We start from the raw sequence: 22,923 nt of genomic DNA on the forward strand, positions 1-22,923 counted from the left end.
TTTCTGCTAGATGGCGCATAGTATCTTTCTAATAAAAAAGCGCGAGGGAATACCATAACCATAACCTCAATGTTTGATACTTTTTTCATTTGCTTTGTTTTTTTTTCTAGAAATTTTCCCATTAAATTATTGTGATTCATTTTCTTTGTAAATCATTGAAATTAGTACAGTAATCATTGATAAGGAAAAAATGCTGAAAAATTAGGTAAGATTTATTGAAAATGCAGAATCATAGGTTCTTATTAAGATTTAGAGGAGTGAGAATGGGGTGTTAGACAGATGTTGCATATTTTCACGAAGAAAACCACAACACATTATTCCCTTCCTCCGGATGGCATCGTACTCCTTCTAACATTTCCCAGGGCGCAATCGCAGCAGCCGGTCAGATTTCATTCAAAAACGTGAACTTTGTGAAACAGTCGTCAGTTGAGTTTCCACCTTCAAAGAGTTCTCTTGGAAAAGCGCGCGCGGAAAATCCAAGATATCCGGTTCCGGCATAGATTTTTGGTTGATTACCAAAGAGAGGGATAGTGAGTGAGAAAAGGGTTTCTAAATTATTTTTTTATTTTATAAAATTTTATTCTACTGTGACACCTCTAACATCAATTTTATGATTTTTCTCTCATTTGGCCCCATTTTCTTCCCATTCTCAATTTTATTGCCCAGAACTAAGGGGATGAGCGGATGTGAATAGAGTAGGAGTAAAAGCGATGTAAAAGGTACATAATGGGATAATTATTGAGAAGAGGAATAAGTACACCTGTTGGGATCATCAAGAAAGTCTCAGGGAAGAAGTTTTTGAGACTGATTTTCCGTGGTTATTTCTCTCACACCATTTATTGCAAAACTTTCTGTTCTGGAATTGATTGTGGGCCAGACAACACAATTGAATTCCAATGCACGTTGTTACCTCAAACTCGACCAAAATTTCCGAGGCTTCAATTCTTTGGAAACTATCCGCTGCTGTGCCGAAATTTAATTACACTGCCGGAAAATGCATTCTCTGGTTTTTTTTTACAAAGAGGTATATTGCATTACCAAGAATTTACATGGTATGTTCGACTTACGGTATTTGAGATATTTTATTGTACATCCAGGTATCCTGTCCATTGAGTGTAGTAGTTCTTCCGTGCTCACAAATATCAAATTGGATATCTCAACCTTCAAAATTTTATATTAAAACCTACAAGAATGAAAAGAATTCCGGTAAACCAAAAAAATGGTTTCTCATTTATTAACAATCTAATTAAATAGATAACGTAGATTTACAGATTTTTTTTTTAAAGAGCTCCGATTTCTAAATTTTTCCTGATAGTTGAAATGTTTTTCCTTGAGAAATTAAAGTGTTTTAAATTTAATTTTGTAAAAAAACGTTTTCAATATTTTACGTATATTTATTTTTACTTTAACTTTTCCAAGAAAATTTCAATAAGAACTTTATGTTCAAGAGTTCTCGCCGTTTTTCAAATTATTTATTGCTCGAAAATATTTTGTCTGCATCTATTACCTGAGCTTCCAGATCTAATTTGAATCCAACTAGGGGAATGCTTCAGGCTTCGCACACACTCCAGCTTCGAAAACTATATTTTTCCCAATATTCCTTTAATGAATCTAACACTCAGTCTCGGCATTATGCACATTTTCAAATGGCATTACGCATCGAGAAAATTTGCATATTCGCAGGGGCTTTCTCTTGAATAGATCAGCTATCGGCTATAGAACGAATTTCGCGCGGAGTAAAAGTAGTCAGTGCAAAAACACTAAGCTTTTTAAAAGAAATTTATCAACAAACAGTACTTTTTGGAGAGAGTTCTTCAATACACAGAGAGAAAAAATGTCTGATTTTTTACGCATATGACTCTGATTTTTTGAATATAAATATTTCAAAAATCATGTCTAAATTAAATATAATTACTTTCAGTTTCACACTATATTTCTCTCAGTGTAAATTGTTAGAATATTTAAAATTTTCAAAAAAATATTAAAACAAATTAAAGTTTTACAGTAGAGTCTCGCTATAAGCCATCGCTCTATAGTCCACAATTTATCGACCGTTGATTTAAAAGCACTGATTTTGAGTTAGGTTATGTTTTTTAGTACGCGACGTGCAATGTTTTCATAATCATTTTAATATTTCTGGCAAACTTTATTGAGTAGTTGTGATAATTGTGATCCAGAATGAAAAGAGCGAGGACAAGTACCACAATTGCAAAGAAAATGGAAGCCGTCGAGCAATTTCAATACTAAAAGTCGTTGATCATTTTAAAAAATAACATGGACTATAGTGCGACCCAAGTGTCAAATCTGGAACCAAATATGGCCTATAGCGAGACTCTACTGTATTCTGAAAAAGACGAACAGTGTTTTCAAATTTCCCGTGTCGTAACATGGTATACATTCAGGCGTATTTTAAAAATGATTTCAGAAATTGACTCCCAATGGTAGGCAAACTTGCATAATTGTATATGTGCATATGTGCATAATTGCGTCAGGTGCATAATCCCGAAGTGCATAATGCCAGGACTTAGTGTATCTAAAAAATAGGTCAGTAGGGTCAGTACGGGAATTCTGTAATGATATGACAAATTTTCGTGATAAATTCGGGAACAGGACCACATTAAAGAACAGTGAGCTTTGAATGACCATTACAAGGAGGTCTCTGAAGCTCTTAGTAACTGATATGAATCTGATTTTCAATTAATTTTTCCGAATTTTTAACATAAAAATTTTCAAATTTGTCATATGACATTGTCATGATATGTAGTGTGCGAAGCTTCAAAGACTTCCCCTAACCATTAATACTTATTTAGTTTATAATAAATCATTACTTTCCATTTATTTATTTGGTTGCCTCTCTCATCCGTTTCCTCAAAATATGATGTAATATTTGTGTACAAGGGCAAAAGCTGTAATAATCTTTTAAGAAAAGGAAAGAAACATCTAATAATACAAAGTGGTTGACTGCCGACACAAAAACGTTAAGTGATATCCTTTAAATTCAAATTGCATTTTTCAATAAAATGCCATCAAAGTTGAATTTCCTTTCCCGAAGATTAAAGAGAATGCAATTATTTTCGCGTTGTCGAGTGAAATAACTTTTAACTCTTTTAACCCATTTTTCCTGGGAAATCCTCTCGCGACAAAAGAGCCAGAACACGATAAACAAGCTCGTAGTAAATCCTAGATACAAGGGAGTGCGAATCCCTGTCGCGCTTCACTTTTTTTTTCCTGACACTAAATTTTCCATGCCAAGAGCGATACTAGTGAAAAACTCATCAAGTTCATTTGAAAAGGAGGAGTTTGAAAGAAAAATGTTGCTTTGAAAAACTCTAGAATTGAATGTCATCCGTCGTTGGTGGAATATCAATTACTTTTTTTTGTACTCTCAATGAAAATTTCCCACAAATTTTATTCCTGAATTTCTTGCAGTATCGCATAAATTTTCCTCCACATTTAACACTTTTCCAAATCGCATTTAATTCACTTTTCTAGCCACATTTTTCGCGGATTTATTTACCCATGCTCAAAATTTATGTGGCTCTTGTTCAGAAGTGTTGTGTGTGAATTTGGGAAATTTATGCAGTGGAAAACGTTTGGGAGTTGAATAAAGTAAAGGGTTTCTGCAAAATGCGGTAAGGGCGGTAAGAGTATCGGGTTTTCTAGTAAAGTGAACGAACAACTGTATTATAGTTATCGTAGCATATTTTACATTTTTTCCTGATAGATTTTCATTTCTTATATCCAAAGTAAAACAAAGATATTTTGTTCGTTTTCTATTTCTAAATTTTATTTAAAAAAAAAAGCTCATCGAATTCGTAATTTTGAAAAAACTTTAAAACGTATTTTTCATTTCGTTTTTTATTAATTTTATACGGGTAAACGTTATAAACGTTGGCTAAGTAAGGTGCTCGAACTCGTGACTTTGATGCTATCTGAAAAATATTTTCGTATTATTTACCGATTATCGGTTATCAACCGTTTTGAACCGATTCTTTAATTCACTTAAAAATCATCTAAAAGAGTAATAAGACTGATTTTTCGATAAAAAAAATAGTTATTAGTTCATAACTGTGTCATTACCGATTCATAACCGATTGAAACCGATTCAGACTTGTCAGAAATTCCAAAACCTTTTCAACGCGCCCATACATGACCTCATTTGTTTAAAAATTACGGCCTCTTGAACCTTTTAAACTTTTTAAACTTTTTAACCTTGATAAAGCGTTATTAGGAATGATTCAACGGTAGTCTTGTATATGGACGAAATGTCTACCTATAGGTAACCTCTAAAATAAAACGGGTCCCGGGGGTCCCGGCCAAAATTCCGAAAGCCAAAATTCCGAACGCCAAATCCCGAAAGCCAAATTCCCGAATTCTTGAAAGTGTCATAGCTACTCGTACGGTTGCACCAGCGTTTGCTGGAGGCAACGGGAAATTTTCTGTATCTTGAGAAATTATTCTATGCATTATACTCCATATAATTTCATCCCTTTCAGGATTTTGAACATTCGGGATTCTGGTTTTCGGGATTTTGGCTGCCTCCGAATAAAACATATCCAAGAATGAAAAATCACGCGACCGTGTTCGAACAATCCCAAAAAACATGGTTTTGGAAGGCAAAGGAAATGGTGGGAAAATATGAAGGGCATGTTAACGGTTTGGGGTTTATACTACTTTGTAAGGACCAAATGACAGAAAATCGGTTGTTTTTAAAAGGTCATTTTTTCGTATATTTTTTAATGATTTACCAATTAAAAATGGATAAATTAACACATTATCCCTGTAATTGAATTAATAAGTAGTAAATTTATTTATTTGTTTTTTTTTGGGAAGATCCTGAACCGGTTTAAATTTCTAGATAACTTTTTAACGGGCAAAAGATTTTTTATCAGAGCTTGAGATGAGAAATCTAATCACTGACTCACTGAACTTTTCTTTAACCATTTATTCTAATTCTACTAAATGCATTTCTTGAAAATTCAAATATAAAATTACTTTAAATTTTTTATATGTTATTCTTGCTAAAATCCTACAGGGTTTTTGAAAAATACAGAAAAAATCATAGAAGTCCCATAAAACAGTGAAAATCAAGTGCAAAGTGAACATATAAAATGCGATTTTTAAAAGTTAAATAGAAGAAAAAAAAATTTAATAATTCTCCTAAAAACTTCTGTTATATGAATTGCATACGAAAGACTTGCCATCAGGTAAAATTTCCCGAAATTATCCACTTATCATCTCAAAAGTGAATGTTCCGTGGTAATAATGCCGTCTCTCGGTGTCTTGGGACACGATTCCGGTGTGCGGAAGCAAACTTTTGGTGAAAAACATGGCCGAAATAGTGAGGGAGGAAAAGCAGACAGTGGTCTGGTCAGTGTGTATTTGTTACTGGTGATTATCGTGTTTCTCCTATTCTCGATCTTCACATTTTTCCTGTACATTCACGTTAATCAACTGGCGAATATTTCGGTTTTCCGGGAGAACCTCAGGAGTGATGAGGCTGTAGCTGATATCCAAGAGATTGCTAGAGAGATTTTCAGAAGAGAATTTCAGGAACAGAGATTCTGGAATGAGCTGAATCAACAAGAAAGGTGAGTTTCTTTTCTGAATTGTTCCCATATATTAACACAGATAAATGAAAGCGAAAATCTATAATATTATTGTTAGTTAAATTAAGATCTCTCTTTCGAGCAGCAGAAATAACAAAATATTCTTAAAGACATTGGGTATATTTTTAATCCTTTAAACTTGTGAAACGTTTTACATCTAAACTTGAAAAATCCAACAGAGTCCGGTTCGGTGTATTCTCCGCCTTTATGTAGTACGATAGAAACAAAAAGACTCCAAAAATTTAAATAAATTTTCTGATAATACCAATGAATAGTAATTTTCGTGCTAATGAAAAATATTATATATGGGTTTTACACTTCCTATCCTCAAAAGGGTTTTGCTTAAAAAAATTGGATATATAAAAAATAAATAATAAAAATCATTCATCAATGCGATGAGCTTAAATAGGTTTTTTGAGCTTTAGCTTGAGCTTAAATATTTACTAATATGGCAAATAGTTGGACATTGGCAAAAATATTCTAGTTCCTCACAATCTTCTACTTTACGATTATGTACAAATATTAGAAAGAAATTACTTTAGGTAGTCAGGATAAATTATTTTCTGTATGGGTTACGGGTGATCCAGTCGTCCTTAACTCTTTCGCGTCTTTAGGGTCATATATGACCCGGGGAAAAAAGTTTCTTTTTGGCTATTTACATTAATTGAAATCTAAGTGGAGTCTTGAGAAAATGAGCCAAGAATCTTACATCCTTCTATTATGATGTCGTGCACGAACAGATAGATTTCAATTAATGTAAATACCCAAAAAAAACTTTTTTCCCCGAGTCATGACATTACCCTAAAGACGCGAAAGAGTTAAAGGATTAAACGATCTTACTGAAAATCGCAAAACTCGTTCTCTAATATAAAACTCAAAGAAAAAGTTCTAGTGCTTAAAATTTATCAAAGTATCACACTCAAAGAATTCAAAGAATTACCGAAGATAAAGCTTCCAAAGACAAACTGGGAAAAACATAAGTGTAAAAAACAAAATGGGAAAAACCAAGATTCCGCAAACCATTAACAAATACCTCTTATTTTTAAAGTTAAAGGGATATTTTTAAAGTTATTCATTCGATGTATTTAAGCTAATATTATTTCTCAAATGATTGTAAAAACATTTGAGAAAGATTTGGTTGACTTTGGGACAGACCTAGGACAAGGTGGCTGAAACAAATTCAGAATCTTGCCTTGGAGCGCCTTTTGAGATTGACCGCGAACATCTTCCTGAAGTGGCGGAGGATCGACAGGCGTGCGTGAGCTGTAATCTTGATGTTATGGGCACGCGGCCCTAATAGGGTAAAGCGGTTGAAAACGATAATGATGATGACGATTGTAATTGACTTAAATTTATTCAAAAGTTTAATTTGCACTTTTACAACTGACAATTCAATGATGTCATCTTCAGTAAAATATTAAAGACTTATATTTTAATAAAATTTCCTACTAATTACAATCCAGTACAGGAGTGTTCTTCATGAGTAAGTTAATAAAGTTGTCTTAATTATCTTGCATATCTTTCTCAGTCTGCAAGATGAAACAAGAGTGAAGAATGAGAGGAAATTAGCTAGAGAGCGTCGAAGTACGAATCTGATGGCCGAAAATGTGGTATTTGGCAATCCAGGTGAGCCATCTGGTCCAGAGGTGGAATTCTTCAATCCCAAGCTCAAGCACGAGCTGGAGAAAAAAGATGTGGAAGTTATGAAGAAAACAGGATTAAAGGGGGCGGCTCCAGGTGGTGACTCTTGGGTCTGGTTGACAAGCTATTCTCGTATTCCGGTAAGTGTATTCCTATATAGCTAATGTTATAAATCCAAATGCTGCAATTAATACAATTTAAGTTTTGGCGGTGTAAACTCACGCGGGAGAAAAGTTTTGGGCGGTGGTGGTGGTGGTAACAATGAGAATTGAGGCGAGAAGAATCGAGTTAAAAAGTTTAAACAGTAATATACTATAAATTGCAGAAAACACGACACTAAGTGAGCAGTGTCGCAGTGCAAGAACATTTTCTGCAGTTAACTTTTCCATCACCTTGTCCCTACTGCATTTCCGCCTTTTCTGCACATTTTTTCATCATTGTGAACTCAAAGTTTTTACTTCATGCCTTGACTTTTTCGCTGGAGTGTGAAAGAATAGAGATGACAAAAAAGCTTCCATTTTGCTCTATAATATGATTAAAAAAAAAGTTAAAAGCTTCATTCGAGTGAACCAAAGCTTTTCAATGCACCATCAAACACAAAATTCTTGTACTCACTTTTTATGCCATCGAAGAAATTGGTTAGTGAGACGAAACACACTTCTTTCCCTATCCACCCACCGCATCCATGTGATATCCATTGTCTTTTGTCCCTAAAGATATCACAGCATGAAAATTGAGGCCATAACTGGAGGATTTTGCATTAAAAAGCTCTTGGGAGAAAATAGGGCACTTACTGAAGTGCATATTCCATGCAACATTTTCTCAATGGATTGTTGTGGAATGTGAGTAGACTTTTAACTAAAGTGAAATAGTGTTTTTTTTTTAATTTTAAGCTTTTCGAATAATTAGTACAGTAGAGCCCCGCTATAGGCCATCGCTCTATAATAGTCCACAATTTATCGATTGTTGATTTCAAAACACTGATTTGAAGTTTTGGTTGTGATCAAGTGGGGAGAAATGAAACTATAATGAAATATTTGCGAAGAAGTTCTTAAGCCATTCCTTACCATTGTATTATACATCATACACAAATTGAGTGATTTTTGATGATTTATTTCTGGGCAATTTTTATCTGAATTGCTGTCGGGAATGGATTTTGAGTAACGTTAGTTATTCAGTTACTTAACAAAAATAGTCCGACAGAGATGAAAATACATTTTGTTATTATTTTCTTGCTTCGCGGAAGGTCATGCAAAATTTTTGCTCAAAATGGCAGACGGAAAATACGACATCTCGTCGAATTTGTTAAAATTGGCCTCTTTTCCTCTTTCCTGATTTGAATTCTAATTGCCAATTGGTGTTCTTGGATAGTTACTCTATCTAAAGCAATAGAGTTTGTAATGAATTAATGCACAGAATTTAAATTCAGTGACCGTAAAGATGTGTGTTTGACAGAGGCTCCCCTCGCCCCCATATGAGATAAAATTTTTTTCTTTTCAAAAAATTCATCTATTAATCTGTAGGAAACTAATCCCAAAATATGAACATTTTATCTCAAGTATTTCTGGTACTTTGACTGAATGGGTTAATGCAAAATATTGAAATTAAGCCAAGAAGTATTTTTTTTAAATGGTTACTTTTTGCAATAAACGCAAATTTAGTTTTTTCATTGGGAATAAGACGATTTTATTCTAAAACAAAATAGAGATGGCAAAGTATCCCAGCTTTACGAAATGCTTGAACTACTCAATAGTGCTCTACGTAAATTATCTCGTTGGGTCTTTCTCGACTGTATACCGGCGCATTATCGATTTAAACGAAATCATAGATCATTAGGAAACAATTCCAGAAAACAATATTTACTAATAAATGCTGTACTTCTGAGTTATGCGACTTAAAAAAAAGAAAAGAAAATTTGATTAAAGCAGTTAAAAGATAATCATTCCAGAATTGAACTTTGACTTCGAAAAATTCGAAATTTCAATTTTCTGATCATGCTTATAATTAATATAATATAATCTTTTATTCTAATTATAAAGATCAAGATTAAGATTTATAAATGCAAAGTTTTGTGAAATTCTAAAACTCTTCAGAATATGATAGTATCGCCGTGCGACCACCGTTAAGGGACCTAATTTTAAAAATCAACTTTCTTTTATTCTCTATTGATGCGAAATTTGATATTTTCGACTTCAAAGAAATTTTAGTAGATTCTTACTGAGAATGTTCTATTCAATGATCAAAGAAACTCCCCTTTCACGTTTATTTGTCCCAAGGTGATGTAATTAGGCATGCGAGACTTTCGATAATACAAAATTTCGAAAATCATAAATACGGAAAATATAGAAAATAGTGCTATATTTTTAAATAGCCCACGACTAAAAGGATAGCTAGCATTAGTTATATTGAATATGATTCATAAACGTGTTTGGAAAATGGATCCCAAAAATAGCTACAAATTGCTACAGCTTTCTCTACTTATTATATTTTTCATCCATTTAAAAAAAAAAGTAGAAATTTAAAAGTAAATTAAAATATTCATAAAACATTTTATGAAGAAAAAGCAGGAAAATGGGGGTATAACAGATTATAGTTCTACTCATAAAGTCAAAAATAATAGTTATAACAAGAACCTCAGAGACTTTTATTTAAACTACTATATACTTTTTCTTAAAACATTATAGACTTTCAAAACTGCTATGTGCATTAGGTTGTTGGAATTTTTTTATTATAGTTTGAGTTATAACAAATTTTGCTGTTTTATTCATTCAAATGAAACATTTTTTTCTCTACGCTAAAATATTTCATTACATTATATTTCTAACTAAACTTAAAGCAAAATCCACAGAAAATGCTTAAATCAGCATAAATTTTCCTGCTGAACCGCAGCTATGAGTTTAATTACACCATTCTCTGAGTACATTGACCAATTCAAACGTTTACTAAAGACCATTTGGATATTTGTGTATTTATTCCATGGGGAGAAATGGCGTTTCTCCTAATCGCACTAAAACACTTTGTGGGACCAATTCACTTTAGCTTTCGATTGTTTCCTGGTCACCAAATCCCACCACAAAACTCACCAGTTTTCCAGTAATTAATTCACCTGCAATTCTTGCAATTATATGTACACATATATCTGCAAAATATCCTTTAGGAATGCAGATGGAAATGTACGAGAGAGTAGAACAGAAAGATTAAAGATATATGTTCTAGTTATAATTTGATTGGGAGACCGTATGTGACCCAGTGAATATTCGTGCTAAATAACACCATTCAGGGTGCATATTCATTCTCCAATAGAACCAAAGCGTCATCGTAAGCACCCGAAATTTCAATAGATTTGTGGAGCGGAAAGAGAAACTTTGGAATATCCACTTGCCGAGGTGTAGGCGGTCCTTTTTGCTAGAGTGGCTGTTGATATTTGGCCTGAAACACTACTTCACTCCACTATTTATGGTTAGTTTATTGCCTGGAGTCTGCCACAAGCTAGTGGCCAATGGATTTACTCAATGTTTGTACTCATGAAATACCGAGAGTGTGTTTTGGAGGTAAAATAGCATGTACAATGCTGCTAGAGTTGGAAAGTGTATGGACGGTGGATTTTAACAAGGATGTATGTAGTTAAAGCATTACGACTCCTTCAAAAAGACACAGTACAAATGCGCAGTAAAAAAAAATTAATTGGTCAGCAAAAAATCTACAGAACTCAATTTAAAACTTTAAAGCAGTAATTTTTTTTTCAAGTTTTGGTAAAGAGAAAATATGCAACTTTTCATTTTACCTGCCTAATAATATAGTAACATTTTACAAAACGTTAAATTTTCGTAGACAAAGCACACATTTGAATAAAAGACACACTTTTCTCGTTCAACTCTACACAAAAATATTAAAAAGCATTTGACAGATTACACGTTTTTAGTTATTTTTTTTTAATGTGACTAAATCTGGCAAAATATTACAATGTTGATTATCATTATACAATTTCTTTTTATTCAACGCATGATTACACAAGTTTAAAAAAAAATATGAAAATTTTTGGATAAAAAGTTCAAGAAAATAACTGAAAATTCTTAAAGTTATAATTTTACATAATACTAGGTCGCCTCAACTTGAAATGCGCCGTTTTGTGAACAATTTACTTGAAAAATTTCAGAAGAAAATCCTAAAATAATTTATTCAAAATACCGGTTCTCGCTAGCTACACTTTTTTGCCATATCTTTGGCAATAAATGGATACCTTGAACTTATCATGAGACATTCTTTGATCGAAATTATCCATAGGGGAGACCGGGGAGGTTTGGGACACTTTCATGTTTTGACTTTGAGACACTATTCCTAGACCTAGATATGAGTGGTTCAAGAGGTCCCTAAATTTTAAGTCTCCCATAACTATAAATAATTTATATAGAGAAGGTATACCTCTGTCTATGGGTGCAATCAAATCTCGTGTACGAGATTTTGATAGACATAAACTACTGGGGGTGCTATGCTCAAGATTCGATGGCCATGTATACGCTTGTTGAGGCGATGTTTCTTGTTCTTCTTTATGTCTGTTCTCTGTACCATTTGAGTGTCTAAGAGGTTCACTTTTCCAAATAACCTTTTTCTATTTTTTTCTTTTCTTTTGTAATGTTTAGATTATTATTATTATTGCTATTTTTTATTAATCTATTTGTTTCTTTTTTTTTTTACTAATGGAGTGTTTCCTTCTTTTTTTTGACATATCAGAAGCTTAATGAGGCTTGTTTGGCTGATTTCTTTTCCGAATGGTCTCCCGTTTATACGGACAGCTCCTGTCGGCGGTTTGGGGGCTTTGACTTGATATGGCTCGGCGTCGCCCGTGTGTCTTTCCGCCCTTTATCCTTGCGGGGCCGCCTGAAGGGTTGAGCGGTGCCGGGCGCCCCAGGAGTCTGACCGTTCTCCCTGGGTTTGCGCGGTTCTGTTTTTTGAGGTTTCTTTTTTCCAGCTTAACTGGTTTTCTCTTTTTCCTCCTAATGTGATGAGCGGACCCGCGACTCTCTGGGGGAGGGACGCTCGGGTGCCGGGGCGTGGTCTGTGAGGGTGGGGGGATGTCCGGGGGGGCGTCGTTCTTTGTCTGGTTTGAAGTCGCCTGCCGTTACTTGTTTGGGGCTCCGTCTGGCGGGGGTCCGTTCGGATTTCAATTTCAATGACGCCAATTAATAATAAAAGAGATATGGTTTAGCCTTGCTTTTTTTTTTTTAAATTTTTCTTTGCATTTTATTTTGTTTAATTATCTATCTCTAATTTTTTTTTTTTTATTTTTAACTTCTCGGAGATCACATCTCCATTTAGAGAGCGCGAACAGCTTTTGGCTATGCGCTAACTCTACAAAAAAAAAAAACGCACTCTACATCCTTGTGCCTTTGCGCTAGGTTTCTGCCATTGTAATATTTAAAATGAATTTTGTAACATCAAATATTTGAAAGATTACACAGCCAATGAAGAAGCATTTCTGCCGTTTGGCTTCGGAGGCTGGTCATCAACGCTAAGACGGCGGCAGACGCATGGGAGGGTGGGATATGTAGAGTTTGAATAAAACATTATTATTATTATTATTATTATTATATTCCAAAAAACCACGATAGTGTATTACAATTTTATGCGGTCTATAGGATACTTATAGATATTGACTTTATAAAAAGTACTCGATAGAACTTAGAAAACAACTGAGTTTTCTTGGAGAAGATAAAACATTTAACTTCACGCTTTGTCCCAAACCTCCCCGATGTGGGGCAGTATGGGACACAAAAGGGGATGTTTGGGACGTGTTTTTCTTGCATAATTTGCATTATTGGAGCACGTTAATTAATTTTAAGTACTAGATTAAAAATATTTCTGATAGAAATAAAAATGTTTCATCTTTTATTTACACTTAGAAATTAATATCAATTTTATTTGTACAGTAGAGTCATTTATTGTCAATCAATTATTTAAAGTATTTTCTTCTTATTTTCCATCTACTTTTTTTCTTTTTTTTATTCTAAATATTGCAATCATGATTATCAAATTACTCAGGCGAGTAGATTTTCTTGCAACTCTTAGTTTTGAACTCATTGATGGATTCCTGTCTGATTTTACAACAACTGCATTGTACCTGTTTTCTCATTATTTCTCTGAATTAGCTCTCGCCTTGCCTTTTCTGGAGAACTTGTTCGAGAAATTTTCGAAAAAAATAGTTTTTAACTAGATTGGACAAAAGATCAAACATCCTTTAAGAAGGAATTATTGATTCCCAAGACAATGATGGTTTAATTGTCCTGTAGTTAGAGAAATCTGCTGCACTGATAAACTTTGCACAAGAGGGAGATTTCCAGTAGAAACTGGGCATTACTCTTCATTTTGACAATAAACAATTGCATGCCACCTACAATCTTGTCGAAAATCAACGTCCCATTCATCCCCTTTCAGGTGTCCCAAACATCCCCACATGTAGTTTTGGTATTTAAAACCTTTATGTAAAAAACAAGAGCTTATAATCTCTGAAACTTTTATAAAAACATGTTCCCAGATTGCACTGCTACCTAACGAGATAAAAAAGTTTTGATTATATACCGCTGATATAAAATACAAAGAGGAAAACTGAGACATCAAAATATACAATTTTTATCAATTTAAAAAAAAATGTTCATAGAATTAAAACAATAAAACTGAGGATATCCATTCTTTTAGTCAAGATACATCTTAATATTGCCTACGATACAGTAATGCTTAAATCCAATTTATTTCAAAAATTAATAGAAAAAATCGCCTTGTCCCACACTACCCCTGTCCCAAACCTCCCCGGTCTCCCCTACACCTAATTTTCGACTTCTTTGAAATTGGAAAAGTGCTGTTTAGCCAAACCACGTACCATCGACCGAAACGAGTATCAGAAAGGGTCATGTCTAGAAAATGGGGATCTCACTGACGCAATAAGCAAGAACGTTGGCTTGCTCTGGGGCGGTGAGATCTCTGACTCGATTCTCACAGCTGTGAGTTCGAGCCCCGCCCGGTGCAAGCAAGCAACTGAATGTCGAGAAAAAGACATTTTTCACTGTGATAAAACATAATAAATAATAATAATACAGTGAATAAATTGTAAAACTAAGATTTTGAAAGGTGGTAAGAAAAATCAATATCTCGATATCGATTTTTTAAATGTTATGGATACTTTTGTCAAACTAAACTTGAGGTTCTAATATCTTTGGCATACAATACATTGTAGATAAGGAAAATTTCATGAAATCGAATTTCACATCCTTTTCTTTCTCAGACGTTTTGCATACCCAATTCTTTCGTGCTCTTCTTCTTCTTTTAAACAAATATAAATATAAAAAGCATCACAAAAATTTCAATCATTTCAATATAAGTTTAATCCAGATTTGCGTTTTCAAATTTAAATCAAAATTTAACCCTCTAACAGTGTTTTCTTTAATACACGATAAAAAAGTCGTAAGAAAATGTTTTCTAGGATAATTATGATCCAATAAAGTCGAAAAAAGCATCCATTTATCATTATCTCTTTTAGTTTAGGTGCTAGATGACAAAATATAAAAAATTTTTGAAACTCGTTTTACCTCTAAAATTTACATTTTTACTTTTTTCATTTTTTTTTAAATAAAATATACAAAGTTGAAGGACATATCTTTCAGTAAAAAATAAATTTATAATAATAATAATAATAATAATTTATTGCCAATCTCCATTTTTTGCGTCTGCCGCCGACTTCAAAACTTATTTTAGTCAGATAACTTTAAATCGGTATTTTTCTTGAAATTGGAAATGAGTTTTTTTGCACAAATATTTTTTGTTGCTTTTTCTCTTACCTGTCACACAAAACTGGGGATAGCAACTAAACGAACACTTAAAATGAGTTCAAACTTTCAAAAGATGTTAGTAAGACTATTGCCGAGGACATTATTTCACTTTTAAATAAATAAAACCTTTATTGTCGCTGTAAATGTGATTTTTGTGAAGACCGTCTTGAGACGGTCTTACCTGATAGAGGGTTAATCCAAAATCGAAGCTAGGACGGGGAAGGTATAAAATTTAGAATTCGAACCATTTGGTTTGGTTGGTTTATTTTTGACATTTGTGAGATTAGGTTTATTATCAAATTTTAGTCGTTATAAAGTCATACTACAGTCGAAAATTTTAAAATTCAATTTACAATATAAATTCAAAAGCAACTTTTCATCGATTGGAACTATTGCAGTCGTGTTGAAAATTTCTAGACTTAATGAATCTCGACCAAATCGACTAAGAAATAGAAACTTATAGTATTTAACCCTTTAAGGACGATTGGAACACCGGTGTCCCATAAAGAAAATAATTTTTCCTGACTACCTAAAGTTATTTTTTTCTTATATCTGTACATAATTGTAAAGTAGAAGGTTAAAGGAATCTAGAATATTTTTTTACAAGTCTCTAGCTATTTGTTATGTAGTAAATATTTAAGCTCAAAAATAACTAATTTTTAAATTCTCAAATTCATAATTGATTTTATTTATTTTTTATTACTTCCATTTTTTTAAGCAAAACTCTTTTGGCAAAATACTACAATACTCATACGTAATATTTTTCATAAAAGCGAAAAATAGTATTCATTGGTATTGTCAGAAAAATTACTTAAATTTTTGAGCTATTTTTGTCCATATCGTTCATAGAAGCACAAAACACATCGAATCAGACTGTTGGACTTTCCAAGGTTAGATGTAAGACTTATAATTATGTTTCTCAGTTTAATTTCTATTGTTGATTTTCAGTCCGTAAAAAGTGTCTCGTCGTTAAAGGGTTAAACTTTATTCTTGATCTTGACTTTGACCTTTACTGTCACAAATCCAGCAGATTACGTTGTTACACGGAGAGTTAATGTAGCTTTCTTCATAGATTAAAAACTTGGATAAATTCTATATGAATTGATTTATTTATAATAAATAGTAAAAATAAAAGCAAAAAAGTTGATAACTAATTTAGAGATTAATTAGATTAATGACTTTGTAAATTTAGGAAAGAGAATAATGCAATTCTAATTTTTAAGCAGAGTTGCTTATTATTGACTTCAATCAACTCATCTTCTATCTGCAAGCACTTCAACTCAATCTTTGTGTGTACACATCAAATTATTTGATGTTAAACTTGCTCACCACTAAATTTCTATACACATATATTTACTGCTGTCCAAGAATTTTGATTAATTAGCCTTTACTGACGTGTCAATAAGGAAGGAAATTTTTCTTCCTTGTGTTTGCCACTACTGGTAACTTTCTGAAAGAACAAGAATCAGAAACAAATATACCTCACACTTTTTCAAAAGAACGTCAGGAAAAAAGAAAGAATTTCAGAGGAAGTAAAAATGAAAGGACATAGAAGTGACTAGAGGGCAGAAAAAAGGCAGACTCTCGATGACTCTCAAGGGAGTCACAATGTCTTCCGATTCACCTGCCAATTCGAATACAGTTGATGAGCCTCTGGGGGACACTCAAAGGCACAAGAGGGATTTTTTTTCTGTGAAAATTTTTCGTCTTATCTTATTTCCTTCTTGAAGCTCCTGGTAGGGCAATATGGGGTTGAGGAGTTGTTGAGTTACTTACTTAGCTGGATTGTTTTTATGATCTATTGAAATGGAGTCCGGAAATTTGCCTTTTTATGACAACTCTCACGTGGAAATTGAATTTCAAGAAATGTTTTCTCAAAAAGTAAAGTGACTTTCTAAGAAAATCCACCTTTTATTCCCAAACTCGCCATATGACTTTAAAAAAAAAAAGAATTTAATACACCAAAAAGCTCTTTAAATAAATTTACTGTATAAGCATCATTCACTTGATATGTATGTAATACATCCTCTGAAGACAGCCCTATCCATTTCTGATGAATTTCCTGTGTTTTTGTCTATCTGTGGAAAATCTCAGGAGGAATTTTCACCCTCAATTCACTTCTTGAAATGCAAAAGCGGATATGAAAAGCTGAATAAATAAAGGATTACACGTATCCTTGGGAATATCCTTCCGCAACGAATATTTACATTTTGAGATGTATTAATCGATTTCGAGAGGACGTAATACCAACAAAAAGAAAATCCCATTGAGGATTATTGTGGGTGTTCATATGCAAAAAAAAGGGAACTTTTGAGATGAGAAATTTATTTCTTTAAATACTGTCATCTTTCATGAGACATACATCAATTTCAATTTCAATTTCAAATGACAATGATTGAGCTTTTTTATGAGCTCTTTAAATGAAGCTCACATTTCAGATATTCTACTATACTTATTGATTTTGTATATTTAAATTAAAATTGAACCTTTACGTTAAAGGTTTTTTTTTACCACAACTTCCAGGATAATAACTATTTATAAGTTTTTTTTTTATTTTGTAAAGTTTACATTCGAGTTACTCTCATATGTAGCCCAGTGGCACTGCTTAATAAAACTTTTTTTTAATAAACAGAAAAGAAAAACAAAATTTAATTAGGTATGAAATCGCATATCCGTGACGTCGTCGTTTAACATCTTAAATGAGTTCATATACATAAAAAAAAGTTTTTAAGCACTTCATAACACGCAAATAATTACCATAAAAATAGTTATGAATAGTATTAGAAGGAGGTTTATATTTGCAATTGATATTAAATTAAGGAGATTTGTCAGCACACTGAACTTGAATTGAATTTTTGACCCACACGTTTTGAACTCTTAATACCTTTGCAGAAATTTAACAAGATCCTAATTTCGCTTGACAAATATTTCACCCTCAAATTCAATTTAGTTTAGGGTTTTTTTTTTCAAGTGAGCAATTTGCATAAAATGTCTCGACAACCTCGAAAATTAATAAGCAAATTCAAGCATCTCAAGTGAATATCGTATACACATTCTCCCCAGAAATTGCTTCAAATATGATGCTGATCAAATTAATTGTCGCAAATTAATTGGGCGTTTCATTTAATAAAGCATATCTTTTGCAAGGTGAGCAAAAATTTTCCACTTTGTCAGCAAAAGGAATGTCTTCTTAAGGATGAGAGGGGATGACGGTATATAATAAATTCAGTTAGGAAAGGGAATTTATTTAAATTAGAAATCGTTTTTCATACTTCTGCAAATGAAATAATTCTTTGATAAATGATACATTGTCAATCATCCATTTCTCTCAATTGCTAAGCAATTTTTTTGCATGATGTTTAGTAGGAGGAGTTTAAGAAGGAAATTGTTTTAAGAAATGTGCCACAGAGAGTGAATAAAAGTGTAAGCCATTTATAACACAATTTGTAGAATTTTTCATTATATACCCACTTATCAAGAAGTCTGCATTCTATATCTTTCGTCTTCTCTTCTTCGAGACATTCTTACTTTCTTTGGAAAGTGTGATGTTAAACAAGGAGATTAAAACTTCCGGATATAACATTTACTCTCTTCTTCGATGTTTGGTGTTGGAGAAATTGGAGGATCTTGTTGCGTCGACGGAAAATGGGGAAATTGACACTAAAGAGACGATCCAATTGAAGAAAGTCAATTATCATCCTCCTAATCAATTCACATTGTGTCAAAGCAGCAGATTGAGGGAATTACATTAAAATCTGCCGTTTTTCTTTCACATTTTCCATCATTGCTTGAAGTGTGTCGTCCTTGTTGTGGCTCCATATAAACTTGCTTAATTTATATTATTAGTTCATAATATCAGCTACTGTAGTCCTTTTGCTCAACCAACTCCAATCGAAATTTACACCATTTAACACGGTTAACGATTGAAATATCTTTAACTTTTAATTCTAGAATAATTTCGAGAGAAAAAAGTTTTTAAACATTATTTTCTTTACTTTATATCGAAAACTTGTTAGTAATTTGAGAAAATGTACGAGTAAAGATTTAAAAAGTCTAGCGTCTAGCTAGACATAGGGAGTTTATTTCTTCGTATATTTGAGAAAAATTGGTATTAGGTTAGGTATTAGAAATGCCTTGAAATTGCTGATCCCTGAACCAATATCAATTATAATGATGAATCGATATTATTAATATTTACCTAAAATTAATTTTGATCATTACCGTCGTTGCGGGTGACTTTGCACGTTTTTTCGCTATTTTTCAACTTTACCCTCTAAAAAAGGACAGTTAAAGTGAAGGGAGGGAGGTGAATGGATAAAATTATTTGTATTCAGTTGTTAATGAATGGATTTTGTGTCACTAACATTAATTTTATAAAATTTTACTATGTTAAAAATATCAAGAAAAAAGGCTTGCACTTGGGATAAGGTGCGGGTGACTTTGTACTTTTTAATAAATTTTAAAAAATCAACAATTTCTGATAATAAACGACAATGAAGATCTTCACATCTAAGGGTAAGATGCACGAGATCTACAAGTTGACGTGGTCGCCATCTTGATTTGACGTTTCTGTCCGCCATTTTGAATAACTGTCAAACCCTAAAACTGGTCCGATTTGGTTGAAATTTTAGTATGTTCTAGCTGATGTCAAGACCTTTCTAAAACGTATCTATGTTCCAGTCTACGTCAGGTATTTACCTTGATACAGAGGCTCAAAGTTTAAAATTTTGTAAAACTCATATTTTGGCGGTCTTTATTTTTTAATCTTCAATATTTGAAACCTAAACGAAATGCATCAGTAACCATTAAAAATAGTTGAGTCTTTAATTTTATATATTTATTTACTCCAACATAATTTAAAAAAAATAAACGAAAAGTGCATTTAATATATTTTTTTATTTTTCATCTTTGCGAAAACAGTTTTTAAGATTCTCAAATAATGCGCTGTTATAAACAAAAACATTACTTTTCTTTTTGTTTGTTTGTTAGATCTCATCGCCTAACGATAGCGCTGTCTTTTTTGTGATGGTTTTAATAAAAGAAGCTCCCTGTAGTTCTGTATTCATGAAAATGTCAAAATTTTGAACTTTGAGCTCCTATATCCAGACAACCACTTGACCTAGGTCGGATTTTATATTTGTTCTGAAAAGGCCTTGGCATCAGCTACAACATACTAAAATTTCAGCTCAATCAGATGAGACTTTTGTTTTGACAGTTATTCAAAATGGCGGACAGAAACGTCAAATCAAGATGGCGACCATACCACCTTGTAGATCTCGGTCATTTTATCTTAAGTTCCCACGAAATTGGATAATTTTTAACCAAATACTTCTATAATAAAGCTTTAGAAAGACCATTATATACAATTTTTTAACATAAATCATTCGGTCTTATGAAGATAATAGGGAAAAAAAATATTTTAATAAAAATAATCAACAAAATCGAAGTGGATTATTCTAGCCAGATAAATTTAGATTGGATTTGGGCAATTTGCTACTCTGAAATCGATTTTGGAATTGCACCTTCAGATAACTTTTTCGCGGAGTCGGTTTTTGACAAAATACCTATATTTGCATTTCATTGACTGTTACTGAAACTACAAGTATCCTTTTGAGGATCATTGTACCTTACTTGGTACATAACATATTCCTATATACTTTGACATGGTAGACCGGATTGGCGAACACTATCAATAAGTGCTAGAATTTATGAAAGTCTTACGGACAGCAGAGTGCAAAGTCACCCGCAACGACGGTACTGCCCCTTTTTTGGGCAAAGTTTTCAATCATTTATAAATAAGTTAAATATGATTATGAACTTAAAATTGTTCCAGAATTAATTAATTAATTAATTATTTGTTCAAGTCGGATGTAAATTAGTCCCTCCAGGGTGGTTGACCTTTGACCTTCAATAATTCAAGATGGCGATTTAACTGATGAAAGGTGCCTAAAGATAAAATGCTCAGCTGAATTAACCCTCTAACAGTTACCACGTGTCAAGCCCGCATCGAAAACACACTTTTACTGCATTTAAATTAACATTTCTGCCTTTATTTACATTTATTTTCAGAAGAAACGTCAGAAAGATTATAAGTAAATAGACAAAAGCAATTTTAAATCTTGACGGTCTTACCTGATAGAGGGTTAACTGCAAAATAAATCCGAAAATCATTAAAATAGCTTCGGCCAATTTTGAGATAAGCCAAAAAACATATTTTTGGAGAACATGGAAGTAGTGGGCGAAAATTTGAGTAAATTAGTTGGCTAGAATATGTTGACACTTTTACTGAAGACCGGGAGGCGATATCTCTTACCGTTTGGAAGGATGGTGAGAAGTTGAAAAAAATTGTATTGTGGAAATTGCTCTCTCGTAGCGTTCGAATAGTTAAAGGATTCAGGTTATATATTTAAGATATATATTGAAGATATATTTAAGATATAAGGGACAAAAGGATAATTTTAAAAGATTCTCCAGAAAAACTATGCAAGCCATTGTGAGGAGGAGTCGACTTCGGGGCAGATCTAAGGCAAAGTAGCGGAAGCAAATTCAGGATCTTGTCTTGAAATGCTTTGGATCGACCGTAAACGTCTTTCTGAACATCAGGCTTGCAAGCCCAATTGGGGCGAGCGGTTGAAAACAAATAAAATGGATAATTTGAATAAAATCTAAATTTATATTTTGAGATTTTTTCACTGTTTTAGACGAGGATAAGAAAAAAAAACACTAAGTAGTACTATTACGTACAGCCCCATATTATTTATATACAGGGACATGAATTAATTAAATAAATAAATAAATAAACAAATATGTACTAAGTCGTAAGTCTTCTTTTTCTTCTAGAAGAAAAAGGAGACTTACAAGAAAAAAATCTCAAAGTTAAAATTTAGATTCTGTTTAAAATTACCCCATTGTGTCCTAAAGATTACTAGCGTTAGAATTTATATTTTATAATAAGCGTTATAATTCCTTTATTTTTTTTATCCTTTATTTTTAATCGCTTATCCGTTATGAAATAGCGGGCTTAAGGGTAGAATCACATTGACAATAAAATGTTCGCCGTAGCCTCACCGTATTTCGTTAATTTACGCATTTTTATTGCAATTCTTACGCAAATTTTCCATAACCGTATTACCTTATCTCATACTCGGTGGCACTAGGTGGCAATAATATAAGAAAGTTGAAGAAATAAAAGAAAAATTCAATAAACGGTGAGCAAAACAAAACTGTAAGAGAAATTAATCGTACAGTTTTCTTTGCTCACCGTTTATCGAATTTTCGTTTTATTTCTTCAATTGTCTTATTTTATTTTTAACTAATGCCACCGAGTATGAGATAAGGTAATACGGTAATCGAGAATTGGCGTAAGAATTGCAATGAAAATGCGTAAAATAACGAAATACGGTGAGCATTTTACTGTCAATGTGATTCTACCCTAAGACATGTTAGACGTCCACATCTTCTTATTTATTGCTACTAGGTAAGCGTTTGGTTCAGGATCGATTTCGAGATATTTCTAGCCATGATCCTGAATTTTGTTCAGTCAGCTAGGTCTGCCCCGCGTGATTGACTCCTCTGCACAATGGCTTGTATAGTTTTTTGGGCAATCTTTATTCATTTATACGGTGAACATAATCATTACATCTAAGTTGTGATATTTAATCCCGATGAAGGCGCACCTCAATCCTTATTAGCTTCTCACGATCGGTTATGTTACTCAGTTTATGCAAATAATTCCCTTAACCACCTGGAGGTTCTTTATCTCGACCGCGACTCACTAATCACTATCTTATTTTTTTTAATCATTACTAAAATTTTAAGACCATCGATGAAAATAGGAGTAAAAACGGCTTTGA

General features: G+C 32.8%; 1 protein-coding gene across 3 annotated transcripts in view; it reads left to right on the plus strand.

Annotated features, from left to right (window-relative positions):
- Positions 1 to 60: 60 nt before the first annotated feature.
- LOC129801655 (uncharacterized) overlaps positions 61 to 22,923 on the plus strand; it is a 71,143-nt gene continuing 48,280 nt past the window's right edge. The window contains exons 1-3 of one of the 3 annotated variants that reach the window (XM_055846910.1): positions 61 to 205; positions 5,036 to 5,591; positions 7,138 to 7,390. In XM_055846910.1, coding sequence (XP_055702885.1) covers positions 5,266 to 5,591; positions 7,138 to 7,390 — 579 coding nt within the window. In that variant the 5' untranslated portion in view covers positions 61 to 205; positions 5,036 to 5,265. Of the gene's footprint in view, positions 206 to 396; positions 546 to 5,035; positions 5,592 to 7,137; positions 7,391 to 22,923 lie in introns of those variants that run through there. The other 2 variants (XM_055846911.1, XM_055846909.1) reach the window with 2 other exon arrangements.

This window comes from Phlebotomus papatasi, chromosome 2, assembly GCF_024763615.1.
Source record: "Phlebotomus papatasi isolate M1 chromosome 2, Ppap_2.1, whole genome shotgun sequence".
Taxonomy (NCBI): domain Eukaryota; kingdom Metazoa; phylum Arthropoda; class Insecta; order Diptera; family Psychodidae; genus Phlebotomus; species Phlebotomus papatasi.